At 41.1% G+C, this 22,451-nt stretch overlaps 1 protein-coding gene across 6 annotated transcripts in view; it reads right to left on the bottom strand.

The window, feature by feature from the left end:
* LOC146524191 (mitogen-activated protein kinase kinase kinase kinase 4-like) overlaps positions 1–22,250 on the bottom strand; it is a 57,568-nt gene extending 35,318 nt beyond the window's left edge. For 3 of the 6 annotated variants that reach the window (XM_085182279.1, XM_085182284.1, XM_085182291.1), the window contains exons 1-10: positions 22,042–22,248; positions 20,979–21,044; positions 9,499–9,555; positions 6,876–7,001; positions 6,631–6,741; positions 5,428–5,518; positions 5,117–5,247; positions 3,272–3,326; positions 3,031–3,109; positions 1,729–1,901 (exon numbers count right to left, since the gene is read on the bottom strand). In XM_085182279.1, the coding sequence (XP_085038405.1) occupies positions 1,729–1,901; positions 3,031–3,109; positions 3,272–3,326; positions 5,117–5,247; positions 5,428–5,518; positions 6,631–6,741; positions 6,876–7,001; positions 9,499–9,555; positions 20,979–21,044; positions 22,042–22,098 (946 nt within the window). In that variant the 5' untranslated portion in view covers positions 22,099–22,248. Of the gene's footprint in view, positions 1–1,728; positions 1,902–3,030; positions 3,110–3,271; positions 3,327–5,116; positions 5,248–5,427; positions 5,519–6,630; positions 6,742–6,875; positions 7,002–9,498; positions 9,556–20,978; positions 21,045–22,041 lie in introns of all 6 variants that reach the window. The other 3 variants (XM_085182260.1, XM_085182275.1, XM_085182267.1) reach the window with 2 other exon arrangements.
* Between the last annotated feature and the right edge of the window lie 201 nt (positions 22,251–22,451).

The raw sequence follows: 22,451 nt of genomic DNA, 5'->3' as shown, positions 1-22,451 counted from the left end.
ACATTTGGCCACCATATGGTGTGATAGGAGCTTGGGGTAAGTTGAACATCAACTTGACACACCATATGTTGCCATTAAGAAGCCAAAAAGGTAACGCAACACAGGTGGATTTGTTCGAAGCAGAAAAGAAGGAGGAAGACTGACAAAACTGACTTTCGTTAACCAACAGGGCAAAAGCATATTTTATATGGTGGTGATGTCATGCTTGAAGGGCTCCAAAGGAGCTGAAAGACACGGGAAGGACTGGAGGCGATGGCCTAGTTTTTCCTGACTGAAAAGTGGGACCTTAATCATTTCTTTTTGGAGTGACTCATCTTCCAAAACACAGACATCTTTGTCCAAACTATACTCTTGGGTATGATGAATGACACATCCGTTTTTGCATCACATCTGGACGTACTGATTTTTTTTTTTTTTTTCCTTTCTTGCAGAACTTGCAAAGTTTTTTTTCTTCACAGTAACACTACCAACATTTCATTACTGTGGAGGGGCACAGGGGAACAGAAACACATACTAAATCACAAATATGGCCTTATACACACTGCATACACACAGCGCATACAGCAGAAAGCCTACCAGTCATTAGAGTGTTGTTATAAGCCAACAGAAGATTAGAACCAGATGGTGATTCGTTTCCTCCTTACTTCCCCTCAGCGTCTCTCTCTCTCACTTTTCCAAATGAAGAAAAATAAAGCTAATAGACATTATGAGGATTACTTACACTGTCTGAATACTGACATGAGAACAAAGCAAAGAGACGAGTCATAAATATCTCCGTCCTGACTGTTTTTCTCACTGTCTGACTGCACATTTTGGCATCAGTGATTCAGCACATGCAGCTCATCCAGACTAAGAGGAGGATAAATTACGTTCACACTATACGTCTCACAGCTTGCTTCCTCGTGTTACACATTCCTAATTTGTTGTTCTTTTGTCTGTTTCTATGCCTTTTGTTCCCTTCGTCCTCGCTTCATTCGTCCATCTTTGTGAGCGAGACATTGTTATAAAAGAATGCAGCAGAAAAAGGAAAGCAAAGGTCAGCCCGAGACTTCCCTTCGGCCTGACCTAACATTCTCCCGCTGCTGCGCTCTCCTCGTCTGCTTCGCCGGCGCTGTTAGCATCAGAATATGTTTTCATAAGCTTTGACAAAATGAATGAAGATACAACAAAGCAGAATATATGCAAAAGTACCAAATGGCAACCAAATGAAACATTTCCATAAACAGCAGGCAAGAAATGAGGCAAAATGCTGTGTTTGTCTGAGCAGCCTGAGCGAAACAGCTGCTGCTGCCGTGAGAGCAGCTGGTCCACTCTCAGCTCAAGTGTGCGGCGTTATCCACCACGGCTGGGCTCAAAGCCAGTCAATTTTTAAAACATGGTGATAAATTCAACCTGACATTTTACTTTGAAAAACCCCTGACACTTAGACACACCTGAAAGATTTTCAGATTCTAACAGCGTAGTGCAGTATTGACAGCCTTTGTTTTACGTGGAATTAAACTGTGAACCCTGTAGAGAAGTGGTGTCAAACCCAAGGCCCAGGGGCCACAAGTGGTCCAGCAAAGACTCTGATCTGGCTCGCTGGATGACTTTGGAAAATGTGAAGCAGCTTATGAGCAGAAAGATACCCCTAGCTTCTGTCGCTGTAAACCACCCTGTATACAGACAGCAGGAAAACAGCCAATAGCTCGTTTATGGTTTAAATTTACTGCTTTTATTTGCCCTGACCTTTCTCTCGCTTCTTCCTGGTTCGGTCCAGATGATCTTTAAGCATGATGCGAACTTGTCTCTCGTTAGCCAGGTCTTTGATGAAGGCGTGTCTCAGTAGGACATCTGTGGTGGGTCGATGTAGATGGTTCTTGATCAGGCAACTATCAACGAATGACAAGAAACGCTTCGACCTGCAGATAAATACAGACAAATGCGAAAGCATTACAAGCAGGTTTAACAACAGACACACTAACGTAACAAAGTATCACTTAACCTCCTCCACATTTCTGTGAATACACTAAATTCTCTAAACCGAATCACTAATTTAAAGACTCATTTTTTAAAATCCACTTTTTTTTGCTATATCATGTTGTTGCTGATATATTTTTTGTATCACATTTGATACATTCGGTGCTTTTGGCAACTTTTTGTTAGCAACAATGTTAATTTTAGACAAATTATGTCTAACATTTTAGCAAATATGATAAAAATGCCTTTGTAGGGTTAAAACCAGCAACAAATTGTAGTTCCAACCATAAAACTCAACAAATCAGAAGAGAAGACAACATTAAATAAATATCTAATTCACTGAACTGCATAACACTCCACATAATTCTAAAATAAGTATTTCCACTCACCCACAGTATAAAAGCTAGAATCGCCTCTCCCAGCGCTACTCTACCAAGGAAAAGCAAATCCAAAATAACGAGTCCAACTTTTACGATGATATCTACCTACAGAAGCACTCAACAATCAGTGACATGCGCTGTGTGTAAAGTCATAGAAAACTGGGAAGGAAAATGTGGGGCTGCTTTATTTTTCTGCCTCAAGGGGGCCTGGAGCGAAATGGGGAAGCAGTTCACCCCAAATCATTGACGCTATTAAAAGCACCAATAGAAAGCATTTTTCAGATGACATTAATACTGAATGAAAGACAGCATGAGAGTTCCACCATGAGTTCAACAAGTGCCTATCAATTATCCACAGAAAATATGGAGAGAGAAAGGAAAGAGGCTGATAATCAAACCCTAAATAGGATTAAATCCAGAACACACACCCACCAGTGGGATTTTAATCTGGACGACTGGACTTCTTTAAAAAAAAAAAAACAAAACAAAAAAAACAACAAAAAAAACTTTATTTATCTTGATATATCTATACATGCCCATTACTTTGAACCTTTTCTTCTCAAGATGAGAGTGCTGGAAGATCTTTTATCAGATGCATGAAACCCACAACAAAGACCCCTCAGAGGCCCCGTTTTTAGAAGAGAAATCTAAAGAAAGAAAAAGAGTGTGTGTGTCTGTGTTTAGGGCTTACCATTTCTTTGACTTAAGTTTTGGTGGAGGGTTTCGAGGAATCAGAAACAGCGCTCTCATTGGATGCATGTCACACAGAGCTATGGAGGGCACAAGGAAGAGAGCAGCAGAGTCACAGATGTGGAAACAATAAAAATAAAAATAAATGAACAAATGAGAAGGGAAATACATACGATGTAGTGTAAAACACTTCAGCATATCAGTTAGTCATGTGCATGTGTGTAGATGTGTTTTTAACTTACGGGGGGCTCCTTCTGCCATCTCTAGGGCCGTGATGCCTAAAGACCAGAGGTCACTCTAAAAACAAGACAGGCGGGTTAAAGGTTATAGTGTAGCTAATAACCTTGGATACCATTTTAAAATGACTGTATGTAATTAGTAAAAGCTGTGTAGTGCATCGAGGTCTGGGAATCACAGAAACAGTTTCCAGAGTTCACAGATCTGCAGATTTCTTTCAATCGTGGGTGTGAGATCTGATTAATATAAAATTTCTTCAAAAACAGTCTCAGGTCGTTTCTGCGAAATACGATAAAATTAATCAGTCACTCAGTAAACTCAAACTTTATTGTGAAGATTTTGGATGAGGTTTACATCATAAAAAAAAAAAAAAAAAAAAAGAACACAGCAAAAAGATTTTGGACTGTGTTTGAAATATGTTGTCACGCTGGTGAATTTCTTATATTTATAGAAGCTGTCTGTTGAATATATGTTTATGCAGACTTATTTCTGAGTGCTGCTATGAGACCGGGGCTGTTTCTCAGCCCACATCTGACAGGCTGGTGAAGCGAACGCTACACGACTTTACGTCACAGAAGTTGGCGTCGTTGGAATTAAATCATGGTCGATGTGATTTGCAAGCCATCTCACAGACATTGAACTTCTTGCATGTGGTGATATGTGTTGAACTTGCTCAATATTGCGAATCGACACGTGATGGTTAGTGACAGACATTACAGATGGAAACGCAAGATAAAGTCTGACTAAGAATGATTTTTTCTGTGTTTCACAACAATAATTAAAAGTGTCAGGCTGTCAGGACCAAACACAGCCATGGCAGACTAACATGGTTCAACAGTGTCAGCTGGAAAACATGAGGAAGGCAGCGAAGTAGCAATAACATCCAGAACCACGTGTTTCTCAGCAGCCAGTCAAACTGAAGGCGACGACTGGACTTTTTATCCCCTCAACAATGTTGAAGAAGAAACTGATCCTGGCTGTCAACACAACGCTGTTTCAGCTAACAGGACTAAAGCAAACCTGTGACCTCCAAGTGAGTTTTGCCTTACACAGCAACAAACAGCTTAAAGTGCTTTACTGACACCCTCACGTAAAAGGTAATAGAGTTGATGAAACATAAACTCACATCTAAAACTTCTAAACAAGAAGAAAAAATAATATTGCGCACTTTCAAAAGTAACTAAGACAGACAACACACAGGAAACGTCTGCAGACTTGCTCTTCGTCACACTGGTCAAATTTGTCAACTCAGGAGGGTTTTCATGGCTGCAGTGTCTACATAACAGGAAGCTTTGTGTTTATTTTGTATTACCTATTTTGAACTTCCTCAATCATAAATGGATAAATCCAAAAACATTAAAGTAACTAAGACTGAAACTAATAAAAACTAGAGTGAAACACTGCAATGAGTTCTGGAAACCAAGTGAAACTAAACTGAGCTCAAAGCAAAAGCAATAATAAGAGCTGTTTGAATCTTGGTTGTGTGTCTCACATGCGTGTGGCACAACAGATATGACTTGTGGTTGGTGACCCACACTCAGCATAATGCCTCTGCATTACAGTACAAAACAACCACAGTTACACAAATGCTGCTTTCCCTGCATCTGGATTTCATGAGCTGTGAGATGACTGAAACTGTAAAAGTGTAAAGTAGTTCATCTTTATCGGTCATTTCCATGTATGTGTGGTTGAATAACTGCAACATTAAAATATAACCACTTCCACTTTGTCCACAGCATAGTCTGCACCATGTTAGATAACAAATAAACCACCTTAAGCAGCTGGGAACTGCCTTAATTCTCACTTAAAAAACAAAAATGAAACAAGGCTGTGTCTTTGAAATTAGGTACCCTGTAGTCATATGTAGCCTCAGGGTTCTCATCACAGGCAATGACCTCCGGGGCCATCCAATAAGGAGTACCAATGAAGGTGTTCCTCCGACCGATCGTCTTATCGAGCTGGGCTGACACGCCAAAGTCAACTGCAAAAAAAAAAAAAAAGGTTTCATATGTGAAAAACAGCCACAACCTTTGCTACTTTCAGAAGCGTCTTTGTGATTGTGTGATTTATGTGTTTGATTATGACTGTGTGATTGTTCTGTTGTTCTCCCAGGGGTTACGTCTGCTTGAGGAACCACAGCGCATGTGTCAGTGTGTCATACCCAGTTTGACTTCGGCGTTCTCTGTGAGCAAAACATTTTGTCCCTTAATGTCTCGGTGAATCACATGGTGGGAGTGAAGATGGGAAAGGCCCTGGAAGACAAATATGAATACATATAAACACTCCCGTGCACACACGGTCAGATGACCGCCGCTATAAATACGAAGGGGCAAATGCTGCCCTCGGAGAGCATTTAGATCACGTGTCTGAAGGATTACTGAACGGAGAGCAGGATTTAGCTTTTAGCTTCAAGTCCATCAGTAGACATCCTTACTTTAGGCAGTTACTGAGTGGCCGAGTAACTCAGGCACAGTTTTAGTGCGTGTGTGCGCATGTGTGTGTGTGTGTATTTGCATTCTCGCTTCTTCAAAGTGGGTTAAATAAACAGAGGAAGTAAGTCTTATTTCAGACAATGACTTCATCATGGTGTCTGTGTGTATTTGTGCGTGCGTGCGTGTGTTGTGATGTTAAAACAATGGGGAGACAGCATGGCTGACAGCAGTGGAGAAAACTCTGGCGACAGTCCAGAGCCCTTTGTCTCTCAAGTTTTACAAAAACAAAAAAATAAAAAAAATGAGCTCAGTTCCATTTTTGTTGCAGATAACGGCAACATCAAGGACACCGGGGGCTGATATAAGCTGATATGTTACTGTGTATGTCTCTGAGCCACAAACACTAGCACAGAAAGCGAAGCAAACATCCCGGAGCCTTTCTCAGGACCTTGTGATCTCTCATAATGATAACCATAACATTTTACAGAGACGTGCTTTAAACTGGCCTTTTAAGTATATAACTAAAAGAAGAAATCCCCCCGAGTCACAGTGGGAAACATACGAGAGAATAAATCCCTGAACATGAGGAAGTATCAGTGTCAGTTTGGCTGCTCTTTGATGTTTTGGCAAAGAATCACTAAAAGCAGCCATCGTGTTTCTTTACAACACCAGACACTGAACCACGCTTTACATCCACAAACAAGTTACTACCTGCATTTTTTTAACCAACACTAAAACAGCACCGCAGGCAGAGAGAGGTCCCTGCTGAGTGTTTGTTTGTGTTATTAGATCACACAGAGTTAGCTGACGATGGAGGGTTTGACACAAACAGCATCGTTGCATTACCCAGAAAGCTCACATCTTCTATACTTATTTAAAATGGTCACTTATAAAGGTAAAAAAAAACTTTTACGCTGTGTGCTTGATCTTACCCTGAGCACCTCCCGGCAGATGTAAGCAATCCAGTCTTCTTTCAAACAGTTTCCTTTGGTTTTCTTCACCAAGTCTGTCACAGAGCCAGCGCCACAGTACTCCATCACTAACTATATGGGAAATAAATAGTAAAAACATGTGGTGTTTGACACAGGTAACCCAAAAGAACAGCAGTTGTTTAATAAAAACTAAGATAATCCACAGTTTGTGCTGAAGAACAAACAAATGTGACAAGTTTACAAACCCAGAGTTGGTGGTCCTGTCCAGCAGGGCCTTTCTTAATGAAGGCACCGTAATAAGTAGCAATGTTTCTATGGTGAGAATAACTTTTTAACATGTTGATCTCCAGCTTTATCTCCTCTTCTTCCTCCTAAACACAAGAACAAAAACATAAGGAATCAAACAAGTGACAAAAATATTACTGTCATGTGTTAACTGGAATTTCATTATTAGTCATGGTCATGTGACCATTCACAGGTGATTGAAAATGGTGCTGCCTGGTGTTTGTCTGAAGAGCAGGTGTTACGGCGCTATGATGCTTCTGTGTTGGGTTCAAAAAGGTTTCAAGGCTTTTATAAAAGTGGCCCTTCTGCCTTGGACACGTGACCTGTTTATTTAAAGTTTCAAAGTGTCGCTCCAAATGTAAAATCACAAACACATCCAGGTAAATAGCCTCTTGAATCTGTTTTATAACAGATGATCTCTCACCCAGCTACTGGACCTTAACTCAACTACTCCCATCCCACAACAAAACCACTGGGGTTGGTCGACTTTACGTGACAGAGGACAAAAAGAAAGCAGAGGAAACTGTGTGCGGCACTTTTTGTTTTCCTAGTATAAATCCTGGAAATGACTTGTGACTTCTCCAATTCACTGGACTCCTAAATCTACTCTGGATCTGGAATCGAGAGCAGAAGAAAAGAGGAGAGCTGGAGAAGCTGGCTGTGGTTGTTAATCAGGGAAGTGGAAACGACAGAGAGCTTCTCACAGTCGCTGCCCTCCCTTAAATCTTCACATGAGGGGAGAAAAATGACAAGGCACAGTTTGAACTTTCACTTCCGTTTGAAACACACAGGCTTCTGCCTACGACGAGGTTGTGTGTGTGTGTGTGTGTGTGTGTGTGTGTGTGTGTGTGTGTGTGTGTGTCTGCGAGAAGGCAGATAATAGCCAAGCATTTCCTGCTGTCACATCCACACAAAGAAACTACGACGTTTAGATGTCAGAACAATCCGTAATATAATTTATTCAGGCACTCTATAATTTGTATTTGACTTCTTTTTCTGGGGGATGCTCAACGAGTTCTTAACACGTCATCTAGTTGTCTGATTATTCTCTCCATTAATCACGTAATTATCTGCTACATAAAATGTAAGAAACAGAGAAAAATGACAAAGTCTGTGCTAAACTCTCCAGTTTGGCTGCATTACTGAACAAGAAACCAAAACCCAAAGATATTCCCTCTCCTATCACATAAAGCAAATCTTATCAAGACAGAAGACGGAGAGTGTTGGATTTAGTGATCTTTTAACATTTTATTTTACTTCACACCGATATAAATCCAAAGCCATGCAAGCCTGTCTGTGGAGCGGTACCTTGCTAAATGCTAACATAGGAACTCACTCATTCTAACAGCAAACATAAGCTGTTTACAAAAAAAGCTCTAGCTGCTCACTAGGCTTCACCTCTTGACTGTATTTGTTATATTGGTGCCCTTTTGAAGCATTTTCACAGCTCTGGTTAGTGAAATTCTGATCATTAGTCTGGTACTTTGCCTCCCCAAGTAGGTAACTCTGTGTGTTATACCCACACAGTTTAGAAATGCAGCTGGCTAACCTACACTCAAGATGGCCACGAAGTTAAAGAGCAAACTCCAAAGCGAGGAATCTAGAAGCCAGTGGTTGACATCATAAACCACAAAAACAGTGTGTGGAGGTTATTACAGAGCCATACGTTCACTGCTATGGGGACTTAAGACTAGGATGTAGGCCGAGAGCAGGGTCTCTGGAGAGAAATACACCACCACAAACTGTCTCGTCTTTTCTTTCAATCCTGCATATTACATGTCTACCGGACATCATGCTATAATAGTACAAGGGATTGTTTTTCTTTAGAGGGTACAACCATAGCGGTTAAAGTAAATATCGAACACATGGATTGGATGGGTTGTTGCCAACATCTGGTGATAATCTGGAACTATATTGGTCACATGTTCAATGCTTATTTTATCAGCTGTATATTCAGCGATTCCTAGTACCGAGAAAACTCAACTGTATGTGTAATAAGTTGCAAGAAACTCTTGCACTACAGTATGTGTAAATTTAATCCAGGAGCTGAAGAAAAACAGGTCATCTCGATGCAAAACCCTCAAATAGGAGTCATGTATTAAAGGCTGTCATGTATGATTTATGTTAACAGGATGATTATCACGGTGGTGTTGAATTTAATTACACTAACGTTCCACTTTGGTCGTTACACATCTTATGATGTTCTGTCAGTTATATACTGTGTAACGCAGTCTGCCATCCATCTGCAGACTCCTGTAAGTATGTTTGTACAAGCTAACAGTCAGGCTTCAGCCTGCTCTCAATGGCTCATTAGCAGAGTTACCCTCATTTCTCCATCAAACTGACGTCAGGTAGTTCATGCGATGGCACAAATAGTGTTTGGTGTTTATGGTGTTGCTCAGGCTGTTTGAACATGAAAGGAGGCATTTGAGAAGTTGACATTCCAGGTAAAGAACAGGTGGAGCATAAAAAGGATGTCGAAATAAAATAGAGATAAATAAGGATTATTTTTGAGCAGGAGACAGCGTTGCCTCAAACACGACACAGGTACACTCTGAGAGTAGTGAGGTAATGAACCCTTACCTCTGTGACCTCCATGACTTTGATAGCTGCCAGCTGACCTGTCTTGACATGACGGCCCTGTTGGAAAACACACAATGAGATACGATCACTGTAGAGATTCTGTTAAATATTCTGCACCAGTTCAAATTTCTTAAATCACAAGTGCAGCTGTGGATCTTGGAAAGACAGGCAGCAACTGGATCGTAATATAAAAGATTAGCCTCTAAATGTTTGACGATTTGTTCTCAGGACTACAACAACTGTCCCACGCTGGAGTCTGTAAACAGACGAACGCTCACAAAGTGTTCCCGCTCTCCCTGTAACTCTTCTGAGTGAATACTTGGACTGTGATATAATTCTCAATATTCATGGACTCGGGCAAGTCCACCTAATTTCATTTTCTCTTGAGAGACGCAGACAGAAAGAACAGGACATGACACGAGAGAGAGAGCGCGAGAGACCAAGTCAGGATGGAGGAGCAGAGCTATAAAGTGCAGTCAGGTGAAAAAGGGAAAATTGAAAACCATGTCACGACTCAGAAAGCTGACAAGATACTAGAGTAGCTACTCTATAAGCCTTTAAGCTGTGATGTATGACAGTTCTGTGGGAGTGTATAGTGTATGTGTCTGAAACAGACCACCAGACATGACAAACTCGCCGTTATTCAATCAGTCAGCAGTCAGGATTCATATAGAGAGACAAAGTCAGACAAACACAGACACTGAAATGAGGGGCGAGTTTAAAAGTAACAAATATCTGCCTATTCATCTTTTTCCCCCTCAGCAGCCAATTCTTAGAAACGCTCGCGGCCATTTCCAAAGAAATATTGCTGATATGAACAATTGGTCCCGTAGCTATACAGCTTGGACTTGGAGGACAGCAGGGTGTCAAAACATGTGTGTCTAAATCGACCATTTTCACATCTGAGGAGTTTTCAGGAGTTTGCAACAAGCTTGATGGCATAAACACGTCTGTCATAATCCAGCTGAATGGTGGGTGGCATATTTTGTAGCTCCGTGTCCTGTTATAGTTAGCCTGTTCCTCTTTATGAATAGAAGACAAGTCATTCAACTGCAGTGGCATGAATGGAAAGTCACCAAGTTAAACTGAACTAAAGATTATTTACAAATGTGCAGTTTTGATGTGAAAGAGTGGTTTTTTTTACAACGAGCACCGAGTTTACTTTTACTGGCTAACAAAACCAGCATCCATCCTTTTGCGTCAACATGTTTTTTGATTATGTCTCAAGAAAACAGAATTCAATCATGGGAAGAGGCGGGAGTTCTTGGCTGATCGTGGGAAATAACAAATGGGAAGTTTGGAGAATATTTATTATCACAGCAAATAGACTGTACTGTTCAAGAACAGAAAGATGGTGAGAAACAACTAACAATGTGCTGGCAAAACCTGCTGTAGGCTTCAGGGATACTCAGCACAGACAATTTATTTTAGAAATAGATCCATGAAGATGTGACATCTTTAAAGAAAGTGTTGTCAAGAGAAAGAAGAGGAGGTGCCTGGTTAGTTAGAAATATACTGCAGTAGAATATTATCCAATGAGCTCAAGTTATTCATGTAAACATCATTCAACAAAACATCAAAGTAAACATCTGTCATGTAGCTCTGGTCTGATATTGATGGCACTTCAAACTCTTAAAAAGAAGAAACAAATCAAAAGATATTAAAAATAAAATAATCTTCCCTCAAAAGTGAACAGTGCCCAGAGAGTGAGCTGCAGCTGGAGTCTGAATCCTTGAAAGGTTTTATTTATCACGCCTTGTGTTCTTTGATATAAAGCATGTCAGTGTTTTGGTCACTACAGTGAAACTAAACATCTTGACCAGTGGCATGCAGACTTGGTTCACAGTCGGTTGAAGTGTTCCTCAGCCAGTCCAAACCCTTTTCAGCTGGCATTCTTCCCACACATTTCACTGAGTATAAGCTGTGATGTGAAGCTGTCTCTTCATCCTGGCCTTGATTGTGTCCTGAAGTAGAGGACAGTGTCTCCATAACGGCAAAGAATTGTGGCATTGAGTCATCCACTAGCCTGGCTATAATAAATAAGGAAATGGCCTTCCTGTCCCATCAGACTTGATGGTGTCTGCTTGCTGCCACCACAGCAAACCAGTGTGAAATGTTCTCCACTCAAGGGTCTGGTCTCTCCATCAGAACTAATTGGAGAAAAATGTTGCTCTTATTTTGCATCCTGAAGTCCATGAATCACACACATAAACTTGTGCGCGCACACACACACGCACACACACACACACACACACACACACACACACTAAGGGAACACTACAAATATCATTTCAGTGAAAAGGTTACTATAATATATTCATGCATATGCTAATCAGATACAAGCGAGACATTTATAACACAGACAGCACGGAGACAAACGAGAGAAACACTCTTACTGCATCTCTCTGCTAGTCTCTCTTTCTGTCCTGCTGTTGTTTCAGTGTCAGTCTCGCCACCCGCTGTATCTGTCCCCTTCAAGATCAATATGTTGGTTACATATGTGGATATGTGAAAGATTAATTCTCCTGAAGAAACAGTGTAGAAACTGTGCCACTTAAAGCCTATACGGTTGTAACCTTAGTCAGTATAAAAGATGGATGTAGCTTCCAGCTCACATAAAAGTGAAGCTGTTGCAGAAGTGCCTTTAACCTGCATTCTTTCACATGGCCAGCAGGGGGCGACTCCCGTGGTTAGCTTCAGGTGTCTCAGCTTCCTTGCTCTGAAACTTCAGCAGCTACTTTTCTAATTGTTATATTGGCTGAGCGGCTGAACCATGAAAGGAGGTGTGACGAGGCAATCGTGGAAAAAATGCTCAAGGCTCCATAACAGGACTTCACTAACCAAGGGGTGACATCATGGTGGTTACTTCTATCTGCTATACGGTCTGGGGCAGTAACTGCATGTGTTTGTGTTCATATAGCTTTGTGAGAATAGAATGGGGACTGTGCGATATGACCAAAATCTCATATCCATATAAGACATTTCTCATCCCGATAACAATATACATCACATAATTTTACATTTTCTGTAAATTCTGTGACTTTCGGGCAACTTGACTTGTGTGGAGTGTTTTCAGCTTCAGATGCACCTGGAGTCGAGTGTTTTGACGGATGCATGAAACTATGTACTTTTAGACAGGAGGTGTAACCCCGCCATTTTCTTTGTGAGTATTTATTACACGGCGTGCTGTGGGGGAGAGCCTGTTCTAACGTTTGAGTCTATGGTTTATTTTGAGCACTTGACGGCTGTTTTTGCTTCTCATCTGTAAACTCTCTCCACACTCTTTCAGGTGCTTCTTGCGTCGGTGGTAGAGGTTTGTCAGGTTTGAGTCTGTGGTGGAGACCTGTTTCCTGCATAATTTGCATAGTACAGTTTTCTGGCCAGTGTCAGACTTTTGAGAACCAAACCATGTCCATGCTGGTCCTCGATTTGTTTGGACTGGTCCTTCTGTTTGGAGCTACCTGGTTCTGCCTCATCTTCACTGGCCATGCTGGGACTCTCTGTGCCTGCATCCATGTGCTGACCATCCAAACGATGAAAAAAAAAATTGCTGCAAACTGTTTATTTTGCGACACCACAAAACAAACAACAGTGTATAATATGAAATGACAGATGTTTTAATTTCATCATCCGATACATGTCCTCATATCGCACAGCCCTAATGAGGACATTTTTCACTTCACCTTCAGTTTTGAAGACTTTGGGTCACGGTTGAAGTTAGGATGGGAGTAATATCTATTGACAGATATCTCCACATGAATATGCAAAATAGATTTTCGATACTGGCTCTTTGGGTTTTTTTGTTTGGAGTCTTTTGTGACGACACCGCAGTGCAGACCAGTCGTGTTTGAGGCGACTTTGGCTTTTAGCAGTTGAAAACTCTGGGCGGAGAGAATAAGAACAAACTTGCTGAAAAGGTTTCTAGAAACCATCAGTTATCATTTGAAGTTCATTTAGCTTTTTGTTTGCTTGTTAACTTGGCCTGCAATTTCCACTTGTCTGGAGCACTGCTGGCACACACTGATCATTTTCCACACCGACAGTCCAAGTCCTTTTTCCCCTCATACGAGTCAATTTTAAGTTGCCGCAGTTAAGTAACATTATCATTAACATGAACCTCCAGTGATAATGTTACATGAATGGTTATTTCTTATTCAGTGATGTTGATAAGGTGCATGATAAAAAGTGTACACCCAAACAAAAGATTCATTTTATTTCAACATCAATAGCAGCTTAGCTGTGCTTGCACATGTGGAGGCTGCATTACTAAAGTTCACCACATGAAATTCAGAGAGGCAGTTTCAATCCCAGGACACGTGAGCGTTCACTGAGAAATGAGAAACAGCAGCAGCAGAGAACAATTACTAAAACTATTAAATATGACAGCTCAGATATGAAGGCTTTGCTTGGCCTACGAGTGAAAATGGTTTTGGTATCTCATACGAGGAAATCAGTCCCACATCCACTGGGCTTTAGCTGGGGTGGGACCTTCAGATGCATTTCACATGTTTGATCACAATGGGATGTGGGGAGTTTTTGACCAAAGTCAAAAAGTCAATCAAATGTCACAGTTTCAATGATGAGCTATGTTGGTGGGAATGTTTGTGGTAGGAGCTGGGCTATGTCTATTACCAGGCCAGGTAATATCGTGTGACGTGATGAGGGCTGAACTAGCATAATTATCTTTATTTTGCTATCACATTAAAGCTTTTTTTCTACCTTTCCATTCACATGCAACCTTCATTAGCTGGAACTACAGTTTCAAAGCTGCAGTGTTTTCACTACATGGGTGTAAACTCCACAAAGTGAGGTGATGGGGGTTGATAGAGGCCATTTCAAGTGACCACTCCAACTGCCTGCAAAATAGCGGAGAGACCCTCCTGGACACATCAGAGCAACTGCAAAAAGGTTGAGGTCCCAGAGGATTCCACTTCCTCCACGGAAATCAACTAGTAGAGGAAAGTTTCACCCTCACTTGGTTGCTTCAGTGGCGAGGGGGAAGTGCTGATTGGGCGCCCGTAGGGAATTGCTCGCACTTCAACCTCCAGCCATTGGCCAACTCTAGAGTAACCAAGTAGTAGGGTGTGACAGACCTGTACGTAGCCATGGGAAGGTGGACCCTCCTGGTTACCTTGACTACGACGCTCACCTTTACAGGACAAAGACAGAATCGGCAAATACAGACTATTATGTCTGCTCTCATGTGTCCAGCACGCCTTTGAGACAAATCCAGCAGGCCCAAAATCAGGACTATGTAAGTGATACAAGTGACTGGTTTTCTTGGCTTTACATTGGCTCCTGGTTACAGGTGCTAAAAGGACGACTCATCGGAGTTGGGATATTTCTACTTTTATTTTGTGTCTTTGTAACATGTATACTGCCATGTTTAAAACTCTTGATTAACCGCATAATATTTTCCACTGTTGCTGCATACATAGCCGTGACAAGTGATGATGATGACCCCGACCTGTTGGAACATGAAGACTTTGTGTGACTAATGACGATGTGACAGAAAATGTATAACAAGGTGGTACATACTGATATCTCACTTAAATTTATACTGACAACAGGAGGGAATGTCAATGGAAAATTGTACTTAGTAGTCAGTACAATCTTTTAATGATATAAGTTTGAATATGGTAGAATACTGCATGTAATCATTTGTGTTTAGAAGTATGTAGTTGGTCTCATCCTAGGAAGTCTGTAACATTCCAGGGTGTTCTGGCTTTCACCCCCACATCCTAGGACCATGGGAAAGTTCGTACCTTGTTTTACGGTAGGATTAACGTAGTTATATCTGTTTCCAGTCTAAGTGCTTTTGTTTAGGTGAACTGCTGGACTTTCCAGACCAGCAGTTTTAGGGAAGTCATTTATGGGGTCTCTCACTCACTCACTCTCACTCACTCACACACACACACACACACACACACACACACACACACACACACACACACACACACACACACACACACACACACACACACACACACACACACACACACACACACACACACACACACACACACACACACACACACACCAATGTATGGAACAAACGCCCACTGAAGTGTATAAATAAAGGACCAGGGCAAGTCCTCAGGGTCAGCCTCTGAGATTCACTCTTGGGGCTGCCCTTGCTAGCAAGAAATTCTGTGTGTTTCTCTTCTCTGATTCTCTACTGAAGAAGTGTTTTAGAATATATCTCTTAACACTATGCATGTTACATGTACAACCAGTCAGATGAATAGCAGCTTGGCCAATCTGTGGGCTCCCACCACATACTCTCTTATTTTATTACCACAAAAGAAATAAAAGGAATGCACAATAAAAACAAAGAACTAATGAAAAAGAATCCTAATAATTTTTTATAGTCTGGGAAAAAAGCCCCAACTGACAGCAATAGTCATTACATACTCAGAGCCTGCATCACAAACTTAGGAGGTGGGTGAAAGGTAATGACCAGGCAAGCCAAATGCATTATGGGAATTCTAAGACTGAGAAACTGTGAGGTTGGCTTCATACTGTCTGATTCTATCAGTGTCAAATACTGATTTCTCTGGTTTTTAAACAAGTTCTACTATTGTACGGAGTTCAGCGCTGAATCACTCGAGTACTTTTAATTATAGTTTTGGCATTTAGAAAGTAAAGTTAGGAGGCCAGATACTTTTATGAATGTTCTAACAATTGGACTCACAGCTCTGGGACACATGGGTAATCAGCACAAACTGCAGCTCTAACCCTCATGGGGGGCCGCTTTCCTCTTCTCTCTCTCTTTAATAAGTCTCTCTCCCTCTTCCTTCCTCCCCTCCGCTCTGTCTCTCTGGCTTTCACCTCTGCCTTCCTTCCGTTGCCCTCACTCACTTTCCTCTCCATTTTTACCCTTTGTCTCGCTCTCTCTCTCTGCTCTCTCCGTTTCACTGTTAGCAAACACAGTATTTCTAATACTACCCATCTCTGCTCCAGCTCACACCTTCCCCCACAAACACTTACCTAAGAAACTAAAACTTTAACTTTGAAAGCTATTACTCATTTCAGTTACATCTAATAAAGAAGCATTAGGTGACTACATTTTTAATGTAAGGAAGCTCTTAGTTGTGTGGCAGCAGAAAGTGTTAAGCTGGGGGAAGGAGTCAGTCTGTGCTGTCAACACAGACTGACAGTTGATCAGTCTGTGAATGTCCACATCTACATTTGGACATCATTTTGGTCAGCAGATCTCCTCATGAGCGACACAGGAATGATGATATGTGAACAACAGAAAGGGAAGCAATGCAACTGAAACTTGAAAGATTTGAGGAAGTGCAAATGATTCAGTCAGAGTGGTACTACAGCCAGCTGTTGTATGGTTTCAACACCGAGTCAAAGTTTGCACAGATGCTCGAGTGAAACTTTCTTTGACCCATCACAAATGTAATTCACATTCATTTATGGATCATTTTACATTGATATTCTCGATTTTTGTTATTCATGTGATTACCGCGACTCAGCCACGCAGGTCAGTGACACACAAATAGTTAAAAAAAAAATAAAAAATTCCAGCTCCCGTAAGTTAGTCACACTAATCATCATAGTGGCATCATTGTAAATTATAAAGCTACAATATTATGCTTAAGATACTGCAGTCACTTTAGTCAGTGTTACTAAGGAAAATTGTGTTGTGTCAGCAGTGCTCAGAGGTCTGTGCTTTAGTAGAGCTTGGCTTTTACACACACACACACACACACACACACACACACACACACACACACACACACACACACACACACACACACACACACACACACACACACACACACACACACACACACACACAACTCTATAGCAGTGGCTCGCAGAAGGGAAGTTCCTTTTGCAAGCAGGGAAACGCCCTGTGCGTGTATGATGTGTATATGGTGAGTAAGACAAGCACACACCATGCACTACGAATGTCCAACACAGCATTTTAATATATTTATGTGCATGACACATATGCATGTGTCACCCATTTCTTCTGTCAAGCACCTCCTTGCTTTTAAGTACTAAATAAACTTCTGCTCTCTCTTTATATTTTCTTTTGTTTTTTTATACTTTAAGACAGGGCAAATTATCAAAGATGTACAGTAAAATGTTTACATCTGTATCTGCATTTATACTGTGGGAACTTGGGTCGCTGCAAGGTATTGTTCTTTGATGTGCCAAAAACTGTCGGGGTGCACTGTGCAGCACGGTGTCAGATTTAATTATATGGATTAACCACTCTTACTATTATTTGTATCGTGCAAATGGGTTTCATCTTTTAATTTTCAAACATCTCGAAATCTACACTTATGAGTGAACACACTGGACTTTTTATATTGGTGTACTGGTTTATTGAATCTGTTATCACCAAGTTCTCTAATTGTCACATGTGCTTAGATGAGGTTGAACACAAAAGCACTAAAGCTTCTTTGAGTCCCTGAGTAGTTCCTGGCCTCTGTTTCTGGGGTAATTTGGAAGAAAAGGTCTGATTGTCTCCAGGCCTCTCCGCTCTCTATGCCGTCTAATTGTGTCTGTCTTTGCATGTCAGAAAATCCCATCTGCTGACCAGGAGGCTCTTCCACTCAATTAAGATGAAAATGAGGATAATTTGGGCACACTTTGCTCCGGTGTCTGTTCCAGTGGACACTGGGGTTTGATTGACACGGGATCAGATGTCCAACTGACAATTGCTGGATCAAAAATCAAATGTGTACATGAGTCATGGGAAAATTTAGTAATCACGACAATCAATTCCTGATGCACATCAACTCTGAGGCCTCAATTTAGAGCAGAACTGATTGGGAACATAACCTAAGTTGGAATACAAACATTTTCATCAAGCAGAGGATCACTGTGACTGACAGCAACAGCAACCTGCACATAAGGAGGTATATTCACACTGGGTGAGGTGATGCAATATGCCTCCTGCATGCTCAGGTAGCACCTCGAATGGGGAATCTGCAGTTGCAAGCAGGCACCATCTCCTGCTGTGTGCTACGTGTAACAAAGGGCAACTTCAGGCAATGCTTGCACCAGATTCTCCTGCCACTGCTCAGTGTTCATGTGTAAAATTAGTAATGCACGACATTTGTCTTTGTCAATACAGCCATTCTTTTTGTCTTGTAAGAATGGCTGTATTGCAATAGCAGTTTCACTGTGAGTAACAGGAATTGCTGTATGATTATTGTACTCACAGATTTTCTTCCTATTAAATAGAAGAGACCTTCAGCACAACCATGTGCAGCTCATACGGCATTGTGTGATTGTTAGTTTTATACCTCTAATACTACCTTAAATGATCTGAATTAAAATTATAATGGTGGCATTTTAATCCGTGGTGCTCACCTTTAGGTAATCAAAGAGCTCAAAAGCAGCCTGTTGCTTGGTTTCTTATTCATCCAACAATACTACACACCTGTCATTCAATGCAGAGGCATGAAGAAATAAACAAAGGAAGAGCCCAGATGCAATGTCAGCACTCACATCAATCCACAAGTGTTTTTGTACAGGGTGAGGAGAGCGTGTGTGCAGTGCCAGTTATTGTTCTCCAGGCCATGCTGCATTCATGGTTTCCCAGGTTGAGGCTCACTCTCATTATAAGACCATGTACATGGGAAACCAGATTTGCTCAGCCTAATTAAGGTCTGATTGATTGCCTGTTAGAGCTACACACCATCATTATTACTTTACCCATAGCGAGGCTTTTAAACCACAGCAGAGTGCTGGCAGACTGCGGCTCCAGCTTATTTGTACTGATGCAGGCAGGAAAATGCCCCAAATAACTTTTTTTTAAGAAAGTTAAAAACACATAGAGGGCCAGCCAATTAACATTTTAAACTATTCTACACAAGTAATTTTTCAAGTAGGGTCAAGCATCATTAGAGAATACAGTACACAGGAAGAAAAAGGTATCAGACATTGTACCGCCTTCAGTCATTAGAATCACTGCTGTGATTCAGCTCACAGTTAATCAGTTTTTGGTTTTCTTCCCTTGTTAATGCTCTACTAAATGTTACTCACATTTGTTATTGCTTTAGCCCTGAAAAAAAAATCTTTACCAAGCATGCAATTTGTGATTTTCCTCCCCTGTTTGAAAGAACCCTGTAAGGCCTGACTGTCCTGCGCATCGCTTGCAACATATCCACTTTCAGGAAATCAAATGGCACACACACCCTACTTTCTGTGTCACCTAATCCCACACAGACATGGACAACTCTGAGAACGCATCATTGGCTACGTGCATCCTTCAGCCCTTAACTTTTAACCTCTTCCTTAAATAAACCTCTTACTTTAAAACTTTTGGGAGAACCTAAAGCCTGCTTCTTCCAAAACAGTTACACCTGTTGTACATGTATCCTGCCCTTCATGTACAACATTGTTCCTTTTCCATAATTCACAGTGGAATAAAAAAAAGAAAAGTTGTTTCAAACATGTGTCCACACAGTCTCTCGTCCCATATCCACACACCAACCCAGTGGTTCTTGATCACACCTGCTAGTTCTTGGTGAGTTCTGTGTAGTCTCCGCCTGCTACAGGTTTTCTAGCTCACGGTGGATCTTTAAAACTGGCAACTGTAGTTATTATTCTAGAGCAAGTAAGTGGAGCTGGAGTTCATCTTACCACTCTGGAGAAGCATCAGAATGATGCTGAGAACAGCCTCCACAATAATCTGTCAGCTAAGCTCACGGGTGAGGAAACAAGACATAGGACTGAAGTTGGAGTGAGCTGACTGGTGTTATTCTCCTAGATTGATAACAACAAAACAATAAAAATCTACCCAGCTCCTACCACACAAGGTCTAAGTAGTGGAAACACTGCTTATGTCTAATCTGAAATCATGCAAACATTTCTGTTTGTTATAGGGCAGGTAGATAGGCATTCATGACTTGACCCCTCCTAAACGGCCTCAACCACAATAATTTTTCACCCAGGAAGCTCTCAGTTGCTCAAAGACTAAACTAACCCACAAAGGTGTAGCAAACAGTGCAGCTGGTAAAGCATCAGCTTTAGTGGTTTAGCAAACTCGTGTGAAAATAGGGCACAACCAGCTGCAGAAGCCTAAATAAGACTAAACACCTTCTACAACCACAAACCACTCACTCACACATATATAAACAGATACTGCGATAAGGAAGTGAGCCCCACCCAGGGCCTTTAAAAGATGCTCTAGTTGCACGGGTGTGTGTGTGTGTGCTAAAGGATATTTCAGTAAACAAAAGTATCTTTTTTTTCCTCCTAATTAACTGGAAGTAGCTGTTGCAACTTTTACCAGAAATGACGTTTTACAACAGTAACACCATGAGTCTGCATATGCCAACAGCTGCTACATGTTTAGCTTCACATTAGCTTGTAAGGTAAAGACGACAACAGGAAGCTACTATTGCTGCCATTTAAACAATGTTTAGATTTAAAGCACTACATATGACACTTTCATGTGCCTGTTAATGTTACAATGTGCAGCAAGGCATCACGGCAGTACTCACCTTGTACACCTGACCGTAGGTCCCATTGCCAACTACTTCAACTAGCTCAAAGATCCCAGCTGGATCCTAAAAAGATAGAAATAAATAAATTGTTATTAAAAATAACAGCAACATGCTGAGAACTCCAAGCATGTTTGTTCTCGAGTGAAGCAACATAGTGTATAGGAAATGCGACATTACAGCAAAGTCAAAATGCAACAGGCTAGTGCCAAGCAAAACTATGACAGTTTCATTGCTCAGAGCTGAGGGTACAACTCAAAGTTATGCTTGGATGGGGACTGAAGAAGTGGGACTGCAAATGTAGATGAGAGTTTGAGCTGAAGATGAGACTGCACCAATTTGTATCAGAACAAAATCAGTTTGGCTGTTAGTGGAGGATGGTGCGTTAATTTTACAGTTTGATGAAGGCTGTAAAACACTTAAGTTACATTTCTTTGTTTCCCTACGCAAAAATGAGGAATAAATACAGAACAAAAACAGAACAGTGACACTGTCTAAATACGGCTTATGTTTAGGTCACGGCCTGAGTGGCTACAGAAACATCATCACACCTAATGTCATATCAAATGTTTCTAGTCACACAGGCAAACGACTAAGCAGCATGAGGCCACAATAAAGTAGCAACTAAACATTACAGTTGGGAAAAAACACGCCGTGCGCTACTTGGACTGCATCTTAAACATTAAACAAACTCTGTTTATTTCAGTGGTCACTTGTTGCACACTAACTTTTCGGCAAGTCTACACCGGGAGAAACCTTGTGTAAACAGTGCAGCTTGTAAAGTTAACACCAAACAGGACACAGAGCAGACAGGAGGCACCGTGGCACACGACACGCTATATTTACACGCCAAGTTAAAGCACACTGAGTTTGTGTAACAGTGAAGAATAGTAGCGAGTAGCGACCGTTAGACGAGGCACAAAAAACCAATCACTGTTTGATTACTCAGCTGCAGCTTGAAAGTACCGTTAAGTTTTCAAGCAACACCCACCACATCCCGCACTGTTTAACATTACCTTTTATATGTATATACAGAAAAAGGAAGCAAGGTTTCTTTACTTACTCTCAAAGCAGCGAGGTCTATGCTGTCCAAACTTCGGGTGGTGTTTTCTTTCGACATTGCTGTCAGAAACTTTGTCAGTGTGCTGATATGTGTAAACAAGACATGGACGGTCAGAGTTTGTCCCCCAACGCTACGCACTAACGGGCTTTTCTCTAGTCGGGTCCATTCTGAAGTTTAGCTTCACCAAGCTAGTCTCCGAAAACACGCAACATCCGGGTGCACCTTTCAGAATAAATGTCTTTCTTATTCTGTCTTTCAAGACTGCGATTTTTCTTTGTGTAAAGTTTTTATTGTTACTTTTTGAGACAGATAAAACATATCATAGACATGTTATGAATATATCTTATTTACAGCATGCTAAATTGATATCAATTTATATTTCAATATCTGACATAAATCTTACTCTGACA

This window comes from Neolamprologus multifasciatus, chromosome 2, assembly GCF_963576455.1.
Source record: "Neolamprologus multifasciatus chromosome 2, fNeoMul1.2, whole genome shotgun sequence".
NCBI lineage: Eukaryota > Metazoa > Chordata > Actinopteri > Cichliformes > Cichlidae > Neolamprologus > Neolamprologus multifasciatus.
The sequence above is the reverse complement of the archived record's forward strand: the minus strand, read 5'-3'. Positions and strand labels throughout refer to the sequence as shown.